This window comes from Carlito syrichta, unplaced genomic scaffold (assembly GCF_000164805.1).
Source record: "Carlito syrichta isolate Samal-C Ts95f unplaced genomic scaffold, Tarsius_syrichta-2.0.1 Scaffold305203, whole genome shotgun sequence".
Lineage (NCBI taxonomy): Eukaryota > Metazoa > Chordata > Mammalia > Primates > Tarsiidae > Carlito > Carlito syrichta.
Window position 1 is genome coordinate 453,175 of NW_007249299.1, and position 12,205 is coordinate 465,379.

Here is a 12,205-nt window from a genome sequence, read left to right on the forward strand (position 1 = left end):
AACACTGGAATGATTAGCCATCAGGTCATCAGGCTCTGCAGTCACAGGAGTCAAATCCTGATTTCTCTCATCTTTAGCTATGGAATCTTGGGCAAGTTGCTTAATCTCTCTGAAGTCTAGTTTATTCACCATTGTAACTATAGTACCTACAACAGATTTTGTCACATATTAGGATTTTTTTTTAAAGCTGTGGGGTACAATTCAGGGTTAGGTATACAAATGTTCATTATGTAGGTACCCTTGTTGATTAGGTGTGTCCCTCCCTCCCCTGACAGTTTCCCTCAACTGCCAATCCCACCCACACACCCCTGGCAGTTTCCCACTACTGCCAATCCCTTTCTTATAGTATTATGATAATTGTTCAAGGTCTACTTATGAGTGAGAACATATGGTACTCTGTTCTTTGTTTCTGTGATAGATCACTGAGTATGATAGACTCTAAATCCATCCAAGTTGCAGCAAAGCTCATATGTTAGTCCTTCTTTGTGGCTGCATAATATTCCATTGTGTACCATATTTTTTAAATCAAGTCCAGATTTGATGGGCAGCATAATTGGTTCCATGTTTTCGCTATTGTGAATAGAGCTGCAGCAAATATGCGTGTGCAGGTATCTTTTTGGTAGAATGACTTGAGTTCCTCTGGGTATATTCCCAATAGGGGGATTGCTGGGTCATAGGGAAGGTCAATTTCTAGTTCTTTCAGAAATTGCCACACAGTCTTCCAAAGAGGTTGCACTAGTTTGCATTCTTACCAGCACTGTAGAAGCATTCTTTTTTCTCATCCTCGCCAGCATCTGTTGTTGTTTGTTTTATTAGAGATGGTCATTCTTTTGGGGGGTTAGGTCAATGTAGTTTTAATTTGCATTTCTCTGATGATTAGTTAGGCTGAACATTCTTTCATGTGTCTGTTGGCTGGCCCATATATCTTCTTTTGAGAAGTATCTATTCATGTCTTTTGCCCATTTTTTTTTTTTTTTTGAGCTGGAGTCTCACTCTGTTGCCCAGCCTCGACCTGCTAGGCTCCGGCGATCCTCCCGCCTCAGCCTTCCGAGTAGCTGGAATTACAGGCATTGCACTACCACGCCCAGCTGATTTTTGATTTATTGTAGAGATGAGGTCTCGCTGCCCAGGTGGGTCTCAAACCCGTGGGCTGAGGCAATCCACTCACCTCAGCCTCCCAAAGGCACGGGATTACAGGCTGAGCCACCGAGCCCAGCTTTTTGCCCACTTTTTTTTTTTTTTGGTTTTTTTTGAGTTGGAGTTTCACTCCGTCGCCCAGACTGGAATGGGACTGTTTTTTTTTTTTTTTCTTTTGGCGCATTTGAGTTCCTTGTAAGATCCTAGGTGTTAGGCCTTTATCAGATATACAGTTGGCAAATATTTTTTCCCGTTCTGTGGGTTGTTTCCCTGCTCTCTTGATGGTTTCTTTTGCTTTGCAGAAGTTTGTCAGTTTGATGAGATCCCACTTGTCTATATTATCTCTTATGGTATGGACACTTGGGGTTTTGATCAGGAATTGGTTGCCAGTTCCAATTTCCATAAGGGTGTCTCCTGCATTTTCTAAGATTCTTATAGTTTGAGGTTTCATGTTTAAGACTTTAATCCATTTAGAGTTAATTTTTATGTATGGTGATAGGTAGGACTCCTGTTTCAATCTTCTGCTTGTGATCAGCCAGTTTTCCCAGCTCCGTTTACCAAATAGGTTCTCCTCTCCCCAGTGGTTGATGGTGGAAGCTTCGTCAAAGATGAGTTGGTTGAGAAATGAGGCTTTGCTTCCAGAATCTCTATCCTGTTCCATTGGTCTATATGCCTGTTTTTGTACCAATACCAGGCTGTTTGAATTACTGTAGCCTTATAGTAAAGTTTGAAGTCTGGAAGTGTGATACCTTCTGCTTTGTTTCTTTTGATAAGGATTGTTTTGGCTATTCGTGGTCTTTATGCTTTCATATGAATTTCTATACTGTCATTTACAGGTCTAAGAAGAATGATGTTGGTAATTTAATGGGTATTGCATTCAATCTGTAGATTGCCTTTGGTAGAATGGACACCTTAATAATGGTGATTCTTCCTATCCATGAGTGTGGAATATTTCTCCATTTATTTGTATTTCTCCATTTATTTGTGTCTACTTGGATTTCTTTGAGCAGTGTTTTGTAGTTCTCACTATAAAGGTCTTTCACTTCTCTGGCTAGGAAGATGCCAAGGTATTTCTTTTGTGTGTGTGACTATTGTGAGTGGGATTGTGCTTTTAATTTGGGTCTCTGCCTGCTTGTTGTTGGTGTACAGGAATGCAGCTATCTTTTGCACATTTATTTTGTATCCTGAGACTTTGCCAAAGTCCTTTATCGGTGCAATTAGGTTTTTGATGGATTTTCTTGAATTTTTGAGGTATAGGATCATATCGTCAGCAAAGAGGGATAACAACTTCCTCTTTTAATATTTGGATACTCTGTGATTTCCTTCTCTTGTTTAATTGCTCTAGCAAGGACTTACAACACAATGCTGAACTAGAAGGGTAAGAGTGGGCAGCCTTATCTTCTTCTGGTTTTCGGGGAAAATGTTTCCAGTTTCTGTCCATTTAGCAACAAATTGCCAGTGGGTTTATCATAGATGACACTGTTTTGAGGTACGTTCCTTCTGTACCTAGGTGTTTGAGTGTTTTTATCAAGAAGGGGTGCTGGATTTTATCAAAAGCTTTTTCTGTATCTAATGAGATAATCATGTGGTTCTTGTTTTCACATATGTTGATGTAGTTAATTACATTTATGGTCTTGCAGCTGTTGAACCAGCCCTGCTTCCTGGGGATGAAGCTTACTTGATCATGGTGGATGATTTTTGAGATGTGTTTTTGGATCTGATTTGCTAGAATCTTGTTGAGGATTTTTGTATCTATGTTCATAAGGGATATTGGCCTGTAGTTCTCTTTTTTTGTTGAATCTATACCCAATTTGGGTATCAGTATGATGTTAGCTTCGTGTACTGATTTGAGGAGAATTCCATCTTTTTCAATTGCCTGGAATACTTTCAATAAGATTGGTATCAGCTCTTTCTTGTACATTTTGTAGAATTCTGCTGGAAAGCCATCCCGTCCAGGGCTTTTTTTTTGTAGATAGTTTTCTTAGTGCAGAGTCAATTTCCTAGGTTGTTATTGGTCTATTTAGTGTCTCAATGTCTTCTTGTTTCAACCTGGGGAGGTTGTGTGATGTCAGAAAATCCTCCATTTCATTTAGGTTATCAAGTTTGTTTCCATACAGGTGTGCATAGTAATCTCTGATAATCTTTTGCATTCCTTTGGTCAGTTGTGATTTGATCTTTTGTATTTCTGATTGTGTTTATTTGGGCTTTTTCTCTCTTTCTCTTGGTCTTTCTGCCTAGGGGTCCATCAGTCTTGTGAATTCTTTTAAACAACCAAATTTTCATTTTGTTGATGTTTTCTATGATATTTTTGTCTTCTATGTTCCGTATTTGGGCTCTTATTTTGATGATATGGATTCTTCTGCTAAAGTTAGGGTTTTGGTGGTCTTTTCTTTTACAGCTCCCTTAGGTGATTTGTTGGACCGTCAACTTGTGATCTTTCCATTTGCTTGATGTGTATTGGTAGAGATATACATTTCCCTCTTAAAACTGTTTTCACGGCATCCCAGAGGTTTTGGTAAGATATTTCTTCATTTTTATTTGTTTCCAGACATCTTTTAATTTCTGTTTTGATTTCAGCATTGACCCAGTAACTGTTCAGCATCATGCTGTTTAGTGTCCATGTCTTTGTGGACTTTGGGGAAATTTTGTTGGTGTTGATACTTATTTTTATTCCACTGTGGTCTAAGAAGGCACATGGCAATATTTCAACCATATGGAATTTGTGTATGCTCATTCTATGGCTGAGGATGTGATTGATCTTGGAGTACATTCCATGTGGTGATGAGTAGAATGTATATTCTGTGATTGTTGGATGTAATATTCTGTAGGTATCTATTAAGTCCATTTTGTCGAGTGTCAAGTCCCCTGCCATAATAATGTTAGTCAATACCTTTTTTTTAGTTTACTTAGTAGTTGCTTTATAAATGCTGGTGCTACTGTGTTGGGTGCATATTTATTTAGGATGGATATTTATTGTTAATGGATTGAACCTTTTATCATTATGTAGTGTCCTTTTGTATCTTTTTTAATTTTTGGTAGCTTAAAGGTTGTTTTGTCTGATATTAAGATCATGACTTCTGCCTTCTTTTGTGAACCATTTGCCTGGAAACTCATTTTCCATCCTTTAACTTTTAGTCTGTGTACGTCCCTTGTGGTGAGATGAGTTTCCTGGATGCAGCAAATAATTGGGTCATGGTTTCTTAATCCAGTTTGCCATTCTGTGTCTTTTCAGTGGTGCATTTAGTCCATTCACATTCAGGCTGATTATTAAAATGTGATTATTGATCCCTGTCATGAGGTTTTTATAAAGTTTTTACTTTGTTTACTTGTTCTCTTTTAGCTATGGGGTTAATGTATGTGTGTGTTTTCAAGTTTGCTGTTGTGATATATTCTCTGTTGATTCTGTGCTCTGCTGTTTTCTTAAGTAGTATAGTCATTCTTTTTTTATTTCCTCTGTGCTTAGTACCTTTTTAAGCATCTTCTATAGTGCTGGTCTGGAAGCTGCATAATCTCTTAGGGATTGGATGTCTGAGGAGCATTTTAATTTTCCATTACTGATGAAGCTGAGCGTGACTGGGTAGGAAATTATTGGTTGAAATTGTTTATCTTTGAGGACTTTTAATATTGGACCAATCTCTTCTTCTTGTAGTGTTTCTGCCTATAGGTCAGCTCTATTCTGACTGGTTTCCCCCAGTAGGTAGTCTGACATTTTCTCTCTTGCTGCCTTTAGGATTTTTTTTTTTTTTGTCCCTACTCTGTGTAGGCGAATAACTATGTGTCCAGGAGTTGGTCTTCTCATTTGATTTCTTGTGGAGGTTCTCTGTATCTCTTGTGTTTGAATGGTCACATCTCTGATGAGATAGGAAAAGTTTTCTTGGATAACCTCCTAGAATACTTGCTCCAAGGTGTCCTTCATTTCCCTTTCTTCTTCTGGGATACCAATCAAGCATAGGTTCAGCCTCTTGATATAATCGCACATCTCTTGTAGGTTTTGTTCTTTCTTTCTGAGTTTTCTTTCTATATGTTTTACAAATCAGATTAATTCCATGTTCTGGTCTTTAAGTTCTGAAATTCTTTCTTCTGCCAGATTAATTCTGCTTTCCATGTTGGTCATCTTGTTATTTATTTCCTGGATGAAATTTTTTATGGCCAAAATCTCTGTTACAAGTTCTTTCAGTGTTGCATCTGATCTTTTTTGAGTCTTATTCATTCTTTCCATCCATTTCCTAATCCCTATCATATTCTGGGGCCAGTCTTTGGTGACTTCCATTGTTTCGGCTCCAAGGTCTGATTTTTCAGGTGTTTTCTCTTTGGTACACTTGAAATTACCTGTGGTCTTCCGTTGGTTTGTCCTCATTTGTGCCAGATCTCTTGCTTTCTCTTTAGTTCCATTATTCAGTGTCAGTGAGAGAGGCGTTCACTTCTATTGTTTATTTAGCCCTCTATTCTTCTCTGATCTGGGCTCTGGATTTGTTCTATTTTGAAACAGATCACTGATCCCTTTGGAGGTTTTCCTTGTCCTTTTCTGGCCACAACCTTTGTCCCACAGCTGAATCAGGGTAGGGGGTGGGGTGCCTGAGACTCAGAACTTGTTCTGTCCCTCCAGAGTCTGTGCTTTCAGGATATTCCCTCTGGGTTACAGTCAATCCCTGAGTAGTTGATCCACCAGTCACAGAGATTGGGTCTGTTGCTCTGTGGTGAGCAAGTCAGAGCTCTTTCCTGCCTAGGTTTCAAGATGGTGGTGGAGTGCCTCTTTCATCTTCTCCAGTGGGACTCTGCCTATGGGCTCTCTCCGCAGCCCTTATTGCCAGTGTCTGGCTAGCCACTGAAGTGGTGAGGCAAAGCCTGGAGCTGGCCATCTCTCCCGCTGCAGTGGTAAGACAGAGCCTAGAACCTGTAGTCTCTCCCCGCTGCATCTTTGCAGGAAAACTTTTGTCTGTTTAAAAAAGAAGTTGCACTTGGCTTCTGTACCTGGGAAGCACTAGGGACCAAGCAGAGCAGCTGCAGCACTAGCTGCTTCACCAGGAGGGCCCTGGCCACCTGCTCATGAGCTCCTACTCCATCTGTCTCTCCCAGCATCTTCTTCCCAGGAAGAGTTTCATTGATTAAAAAAGAAAATGGCACTCAGCTTCTGCATCCTGGGACTTGCTAGGGTCCAAGCCAAGGAGCTGCAACACCAGGAGAACAATGGCTGCTAGCTTCTGAGACCTCTCTCAGTCAGCCACCCACATGCCCACTCACCCACTGACACATACAAAAAATTTTCCACACACTCACTCACTCATACCAGGACTTGCATAGCCTGATTGGCTTGTCTGCCATCTTCCCAACTCACATATTGGGGATTTATTAGGTATTTGTTGATGAAATAATTAATACATCTTACATTCTTGACAAGACTAAGAATGACTTTAAATATAACATGTATTTATAATGCTGTAATCTGTTTTACATTTCATGAGGGAGAAATTTTTTGTATTTTCTCCTTGTAGTTTCTTAGATTAAATTGGTGAAGAGAAAAAGAATGTCAATATATTTTTTAAAACCCAAATATATAAAATCCCAACATTTAATATATAAAATATATAAATATATATTTTAAAATCCCAATATATAAAATTTATTTGGCTTATAAGATATGGTTTCTTGTATTTTAATAATGTACTTTCAGTATGTAGAATAACTTCTGACTCCAAAAAAAGAAAAGAAAAATTTGAAGCATAATATTGTGTAGCATCAACATAATTTGTATTAGTTATTCACCTGGGATCCCAAGCAAAGGATATTTGTTATTAAGCTACCTGAAAGGCTTTAACTAGGCTTACAGAATGAACACTAAGAGCATTCAGTTAGAAGTAGAAAGAGTATTCCTAATAAGTACAAGAGGTTTTTCTTCCAAATCATAATAATATTATTAAATAAATGCTTATAATTTTTTATTGCTTATAAAATACAAAACTATATTTAAGGATATGGTTTAGTATCTAAATCTTTAAGTGGAAGTTTCACGTATATTTTATCTTGATGCTTTCAATATTTGTAATACATTCTTAGAATTCAGTAGTATGTTATTTTGGTTAGATTCTTTGCATAAAAATATTTTTAACAAGAGAAAGGGAATTTTTTAGTGTATACTTTACTAGTATTGGACTAATCATCTCAGGATTTACTCTCAGTTCATTTATTGCATAACCTTCATTATATAAGCAAACTTTACTGTTCCATTTTCTCTATGAAATAAAATGAAAGGGTTGAAATTTTATAATATTTGGAAGTCTTTGAAAGTATTGTTCCTATAAATTAGATTTTCAGTCAATATTATTGATAAACTAGTTTGATTAAGGGAATAACTTTTTCAAGACAGCTTCTACTTCTTTAATAAACATGAAATATTTGATTAAACAATAAAATATATTCTCAGATTAATTCTGTGGTATTTTAAATATTGAATTATTTTAAAATATATTATCTAAAACTTAGAAGTACATTTTCTGAAATATACTTTTTTTCTTAACCAAAGCAAGTAGTGAAAATGTTCAACATATAATGGATCATCCTCTTAACTAGCCCTTTTTCTTCTAGCTGTCCTCTCCTCCCCTCTTTGGCTGTTCTGTTAAATCAGGCTTATGGAGTGTTATGCTTGAGATAAGGTTTTATTTGAGTGGAATTATGATTTTACATTCATCTTTAAAAAATCATTTTACTTATCTTTAAAAAATCATTAATTTAGGCCAGGCACGATAGCTCATGCCAGTAATGCCAGCAATTTGAGAGGCCAAGGTAGGATGATTGCTTTAGTCCAGGAGTTTGAGACTAACTAGGAAACATAGCGAGATCTCAAAAAAGTTTAAAAATAGCCAAGTGTGGTGGTGCATCCCTGTAGTCCCAGCTACTCAGGAGACCTAGGTGGAAGGGGCAGTTGAGCCCAGGAAGTTGAAGCTGCAGTGAGCTGTGATCATTTCACTGCGCTCCAGCCTAGATAACAGTGAGATCCAGACTCAAAAAAAAAAAAAATCATCATCATTAACTTTAAAGTAAAACTAAAGCCAAAAGCCTCATTCATACAACATTATATATGCATATGAGACCTTTAAACTTTTTAAAAAATCTGAAACCAGTTATTTTTTTGTTTTTAGTATTCAACACTCCCTAATATGATGTTGACGTTAGGAAACAAGCAAGAATAGCTCTCCTCTGACTCTTAGATTGTAATTTTAAACAGTGATGGGCTTAAGATGGGGAATTAAAAAGTGGACCTTTTCTTATGCAAGAAATACTGGGAGTCAGCACAGTGATTTATGCCTGTAATCCCAACACTTTGGGAGGCTGAGGCAAGAAGATTGCTTGAGCCCAGGAGTTCAAGACCAGCCTTGGCAACAAAGTGAAACCTTGCCTTTACAAAGAAAAAAAAAATCAAAAAATTAGCTGAGTATAGTGGTGCATCTGTAATCCCATCTACTTGGGAGGCTGAGTTTGAGGCCACAGTGAGTTGTGATCATGCCACTGCACTCTAGCCTTGGCAACAGAGTAAGACCATGACTCCAAAAAAGAAAAAAAAGAAGAAGAAAAAGGAAAAATAAATACTGGGAATAATAAATAGATGATTCCTAATATCAAAAACCATAATTCTTTTCTAAATTCAAAAGGCTCATATAATTAGGTGATTTAGTACCACTGGAAGTATAGTTATTCTAGGAGTCAGTAGTATATTCTGCCAACAGCCAATTTAGTCATTGAGGCAGGGACAAAATCTCAGATATATGTATTTGTCTAAATATCTTTATCTTTATTCTCAATAGAATATATAGAAAATTCTTCATTTATTTTACTAATCTTTGCTAGGTTGAGACTTTTAGTATTTCTCCTTTTATATAAATCAGTAAAAATAATTTATATAAGTCCAAGGAAACAGAAAACATTTATTCCAAACTAATCTGCTCACCATATTTGTTTGCAGCCTTACATCTGTTAGAGGGTAAATACGTGTCTATTATTTTCCATTTTGTGCTTTTTATCTATAAATAATTCTTTTTGAAGTATAGCATAGGTTAAGTCCTCTTTAGATAATGTGTTCTTATAGAAAGTAGTATGGCATAATAGAAGATACTTAGAACTTTAAGGAGAATTGAGGTGCCTCCTTAAGCTCATCTAACATGAACTTTGGCAAATTGTTTTACCTCTTACTTTTTTTTTTATGACAAATTTGAAACATGAGGGTTCCTTTTGCACTTAATTATTGTCATAGGCATAAACTAGTTTTTACATAGTACCATGTTTTAAATTAAGTAGATGAAATGATCTTACATTGTTTTACTGAAAAAATACCTCAGGTCCATATAATGATATTTTTAAAAAGTATTTTAAAAACTAATAATAAGCAAAACAGAAGACTTTTCAGAAATTAGCAAAGGAAGATTCATGTTCCCATTTTTGTCCAAAAGATAACGAGTGCTTTCTTTTTCGTGCGCAGCCACCTTTGTTTTGTGGGTCATCTACTCTGTTAGGATTGCACTACTAAGTTAATATAAATTACTAAGGAGCAGACCTTTCCAATGCTTAGTGTAGTCAATAACTCTTGGAATTACAGAAAAACGAATTATTTATGTTTTATATAGAGTGCTTGAGTCTACTTAGTTTTGAAAATAGACCAGTATAAGTGACCTGGAATTTGCCACCTTTTGCGTTAAATTTGTGTGTCTTCACAATTAAGGGAACACGCTGGGCACTCTAGGCCCTTTGAAAGAGTCACTTTGGAATTCTTTACAAGAGAGGTAGAAATACTCATAAGGCTTTTTGTTATGGTGACAGGTTTTTATTTGTGTGTGTGTGTGTGTGTGTGTGTGTGTGTGTGTGTGTGTGTGTGTGTGTGTTTTGGAGGAGGGTCTAAATATCTTTAAAACTTCAGTGATAGAAGTATGTTTTCAAAAAACATATAAAGTAAATAAATTTAGGTCTTTCTACAAGTTTGGGCTCTAAATGATTTCTCTAGTTCAAACTTCAATTTGTGTTTAATATTTGCATATTCATCTATTTCATTTTTTAGGAGATTTTATGAAGATGGAGCAATTGTCTTGGGTGAGGAAGCAAATATGCTTGCTGGCATGCTGCTAGGACTCAATGCTATTGATTTCAGGTACAATATAATCAAATGCATTCAGTTTTAAAATTTTTCTACTCTTAATAGTTTCTACTTAAGATTTTTTCTTTAATTTTTTAGGTGAAACACATAGTTGGATATTGGTATTTGATTCATGTTGTTCCCTTTCAGTTTGTTTTCTAAATGGTTTTGCTCTCTGAAAAGAGACTGTCTCTAACTTAAGGAACTGACAGGCTTGCTCTCTAGCTTAGATAAAAGAAAAACTTAGACTACCTTCCACCTACCACCCACCCTCCTATTGAAGAAGAGTTGTGTATCTTATCTCTTAGTGTTTTTCAGCTACTGCTTTAAAATGAAAAGAAATAGAGTTAAAGGAGATTCAAAGCCAGAAAGATAATCATTATCTCATATGTGAAGATAAAGAGGATCCTAACAGGATGTCTTGGGTATATTATGTATCTAGAATATCAAAAGATATTGTTAATATTTGCTTTTATTATCCTTACTAAGATATCAAGTACTAAAAAAAAGGGACAATATAAGTTCTATTTAGATTTATGGGAACATCTTTTTGCATTTTAAAAATTGAGCTCAGATTTTACATTATTTTAAATGTAAAAGGTTTGTTTGTAAGAAAATTCAGACACAAAAATTAAGGAAATACTATGTTTTTATTGAAATATAGCATTTGAAAATGTAAGAATATTGACTAAGTATAAGGTATATGAAAGTCTACTTTTAGGTCTGAAATTTAAAATACTTCTTATTTTCACTAAGTTTATCTTCTTTTTTTTTTTTTAGTAAGTCACTTTCTTTTCTAAATATTTGTGATTTTTAAGTCTCACTTTTCTCTATTTGAGATTTAATAAACTAGTATTAAGTTAATTGGCTTAATTGTTTAGGATGAGCGTGATATAGGGAATATGAAGTTTGTCTTTTTGATCCCTCTAAGGATGTTAAGTTTTTATATGACATGTTGCTGGCTCTGTCTAAATTTTACAGTCTTGATTTTGTTTGTTGGTATAAGAATGCTGTTGTTTTAGAGTTACCCAGTGATTACCCTGTATTATCAGCTGAAAGCGAGTGTTTTCAAGATACATAAGTAATGTATCTTTAAGGTACCTAAAATAAAGGAAAGCCATATAAAGTATTGCTACCTTGATTCTCTCCTTATTTAAGTCTGGAAAAGTATATACAGATCCTCAATATTAATATATTAGAATAGGTATTTTATCAGGCAAACTTCTGAAAGAAACTGGAAGGTGAGAGTCCATAGGTTAATTTTTTCCTTTGAAAGATCAACCTATATCTTATTAGTATTCCTATGTCCATCTTCCTAGAAGATTTACATTTTTCTTTTAACTTTAGTAATCATAAAACCAAACGCATTTTGGTTATTTTATTGGATGTACCATTATACAAAAGCAGATTACTGAATGGGGGAATCAGGAGATCTGGAATTTCTTTAATGACTCTACAAGACTCGTAGTAGTATGATTTTGGACATGCCACATTGTTTGTAATGTTTACTTTGTTCCCATGGCCACAAAAAGGGTTGGCTGGAGATTAGAGGATTTTTAGCATCCTATGTCGGCTAAGATCCAAGTCTTTACAGCTATTCAGATAGTTTAGAAAACCTTTGTTTTCTAATCAGTCAAATCTTTTTAGGGAATATTCAGTGTCGTTTGAGAATTTGTATTTAAATATGAAAAGCAAATCTTAATTTTAAAATTCTCTATTGATATCTTGACCGTCAAAGACCAAGATAGTATCAAATAAAGAGATAAGGTTAGAACAAATGCCTTAGTAAATTGTACATATGCTTGATACATTTATATAACAATGTATTAACTTGTATAATGCTTTTTCATTGGTATTGAAGGTAGATTATTTTTACTGAAGTATTTATTTGCAACATATAATAATTAAATTGCAAACAAAAAATCCACCTACAATTTGATGAAAGAAAAT

General features: G+C 35.4%; 1 protein-coding gene across 4 annotated transcripts in view; it reads left to right on the forward strand.

The window, feature by feature from the left end:
- The window catches only part of RUNDC3B (RUN domain containing 3B), a 170,830-nt gene that overhangs the window by 72,398 nt on the left and 86,227 nt on the right, over nt 1-12,205 (forward strand). For all 4 annotated transcript variants that reach the window (XM_008061315.2, XM_008061316.2, XM_008061318.1 and 1 more), the window contains one exon: nt 10,181-10,270. In XM_008061315.2, coding sequence (XP_008059506.1) covers nt 10,181-10,270 — 90 coding nt within the window. The remainder of the gene's footprint in view (nt 1-10,180; nt 10,271-12,205) is intronic.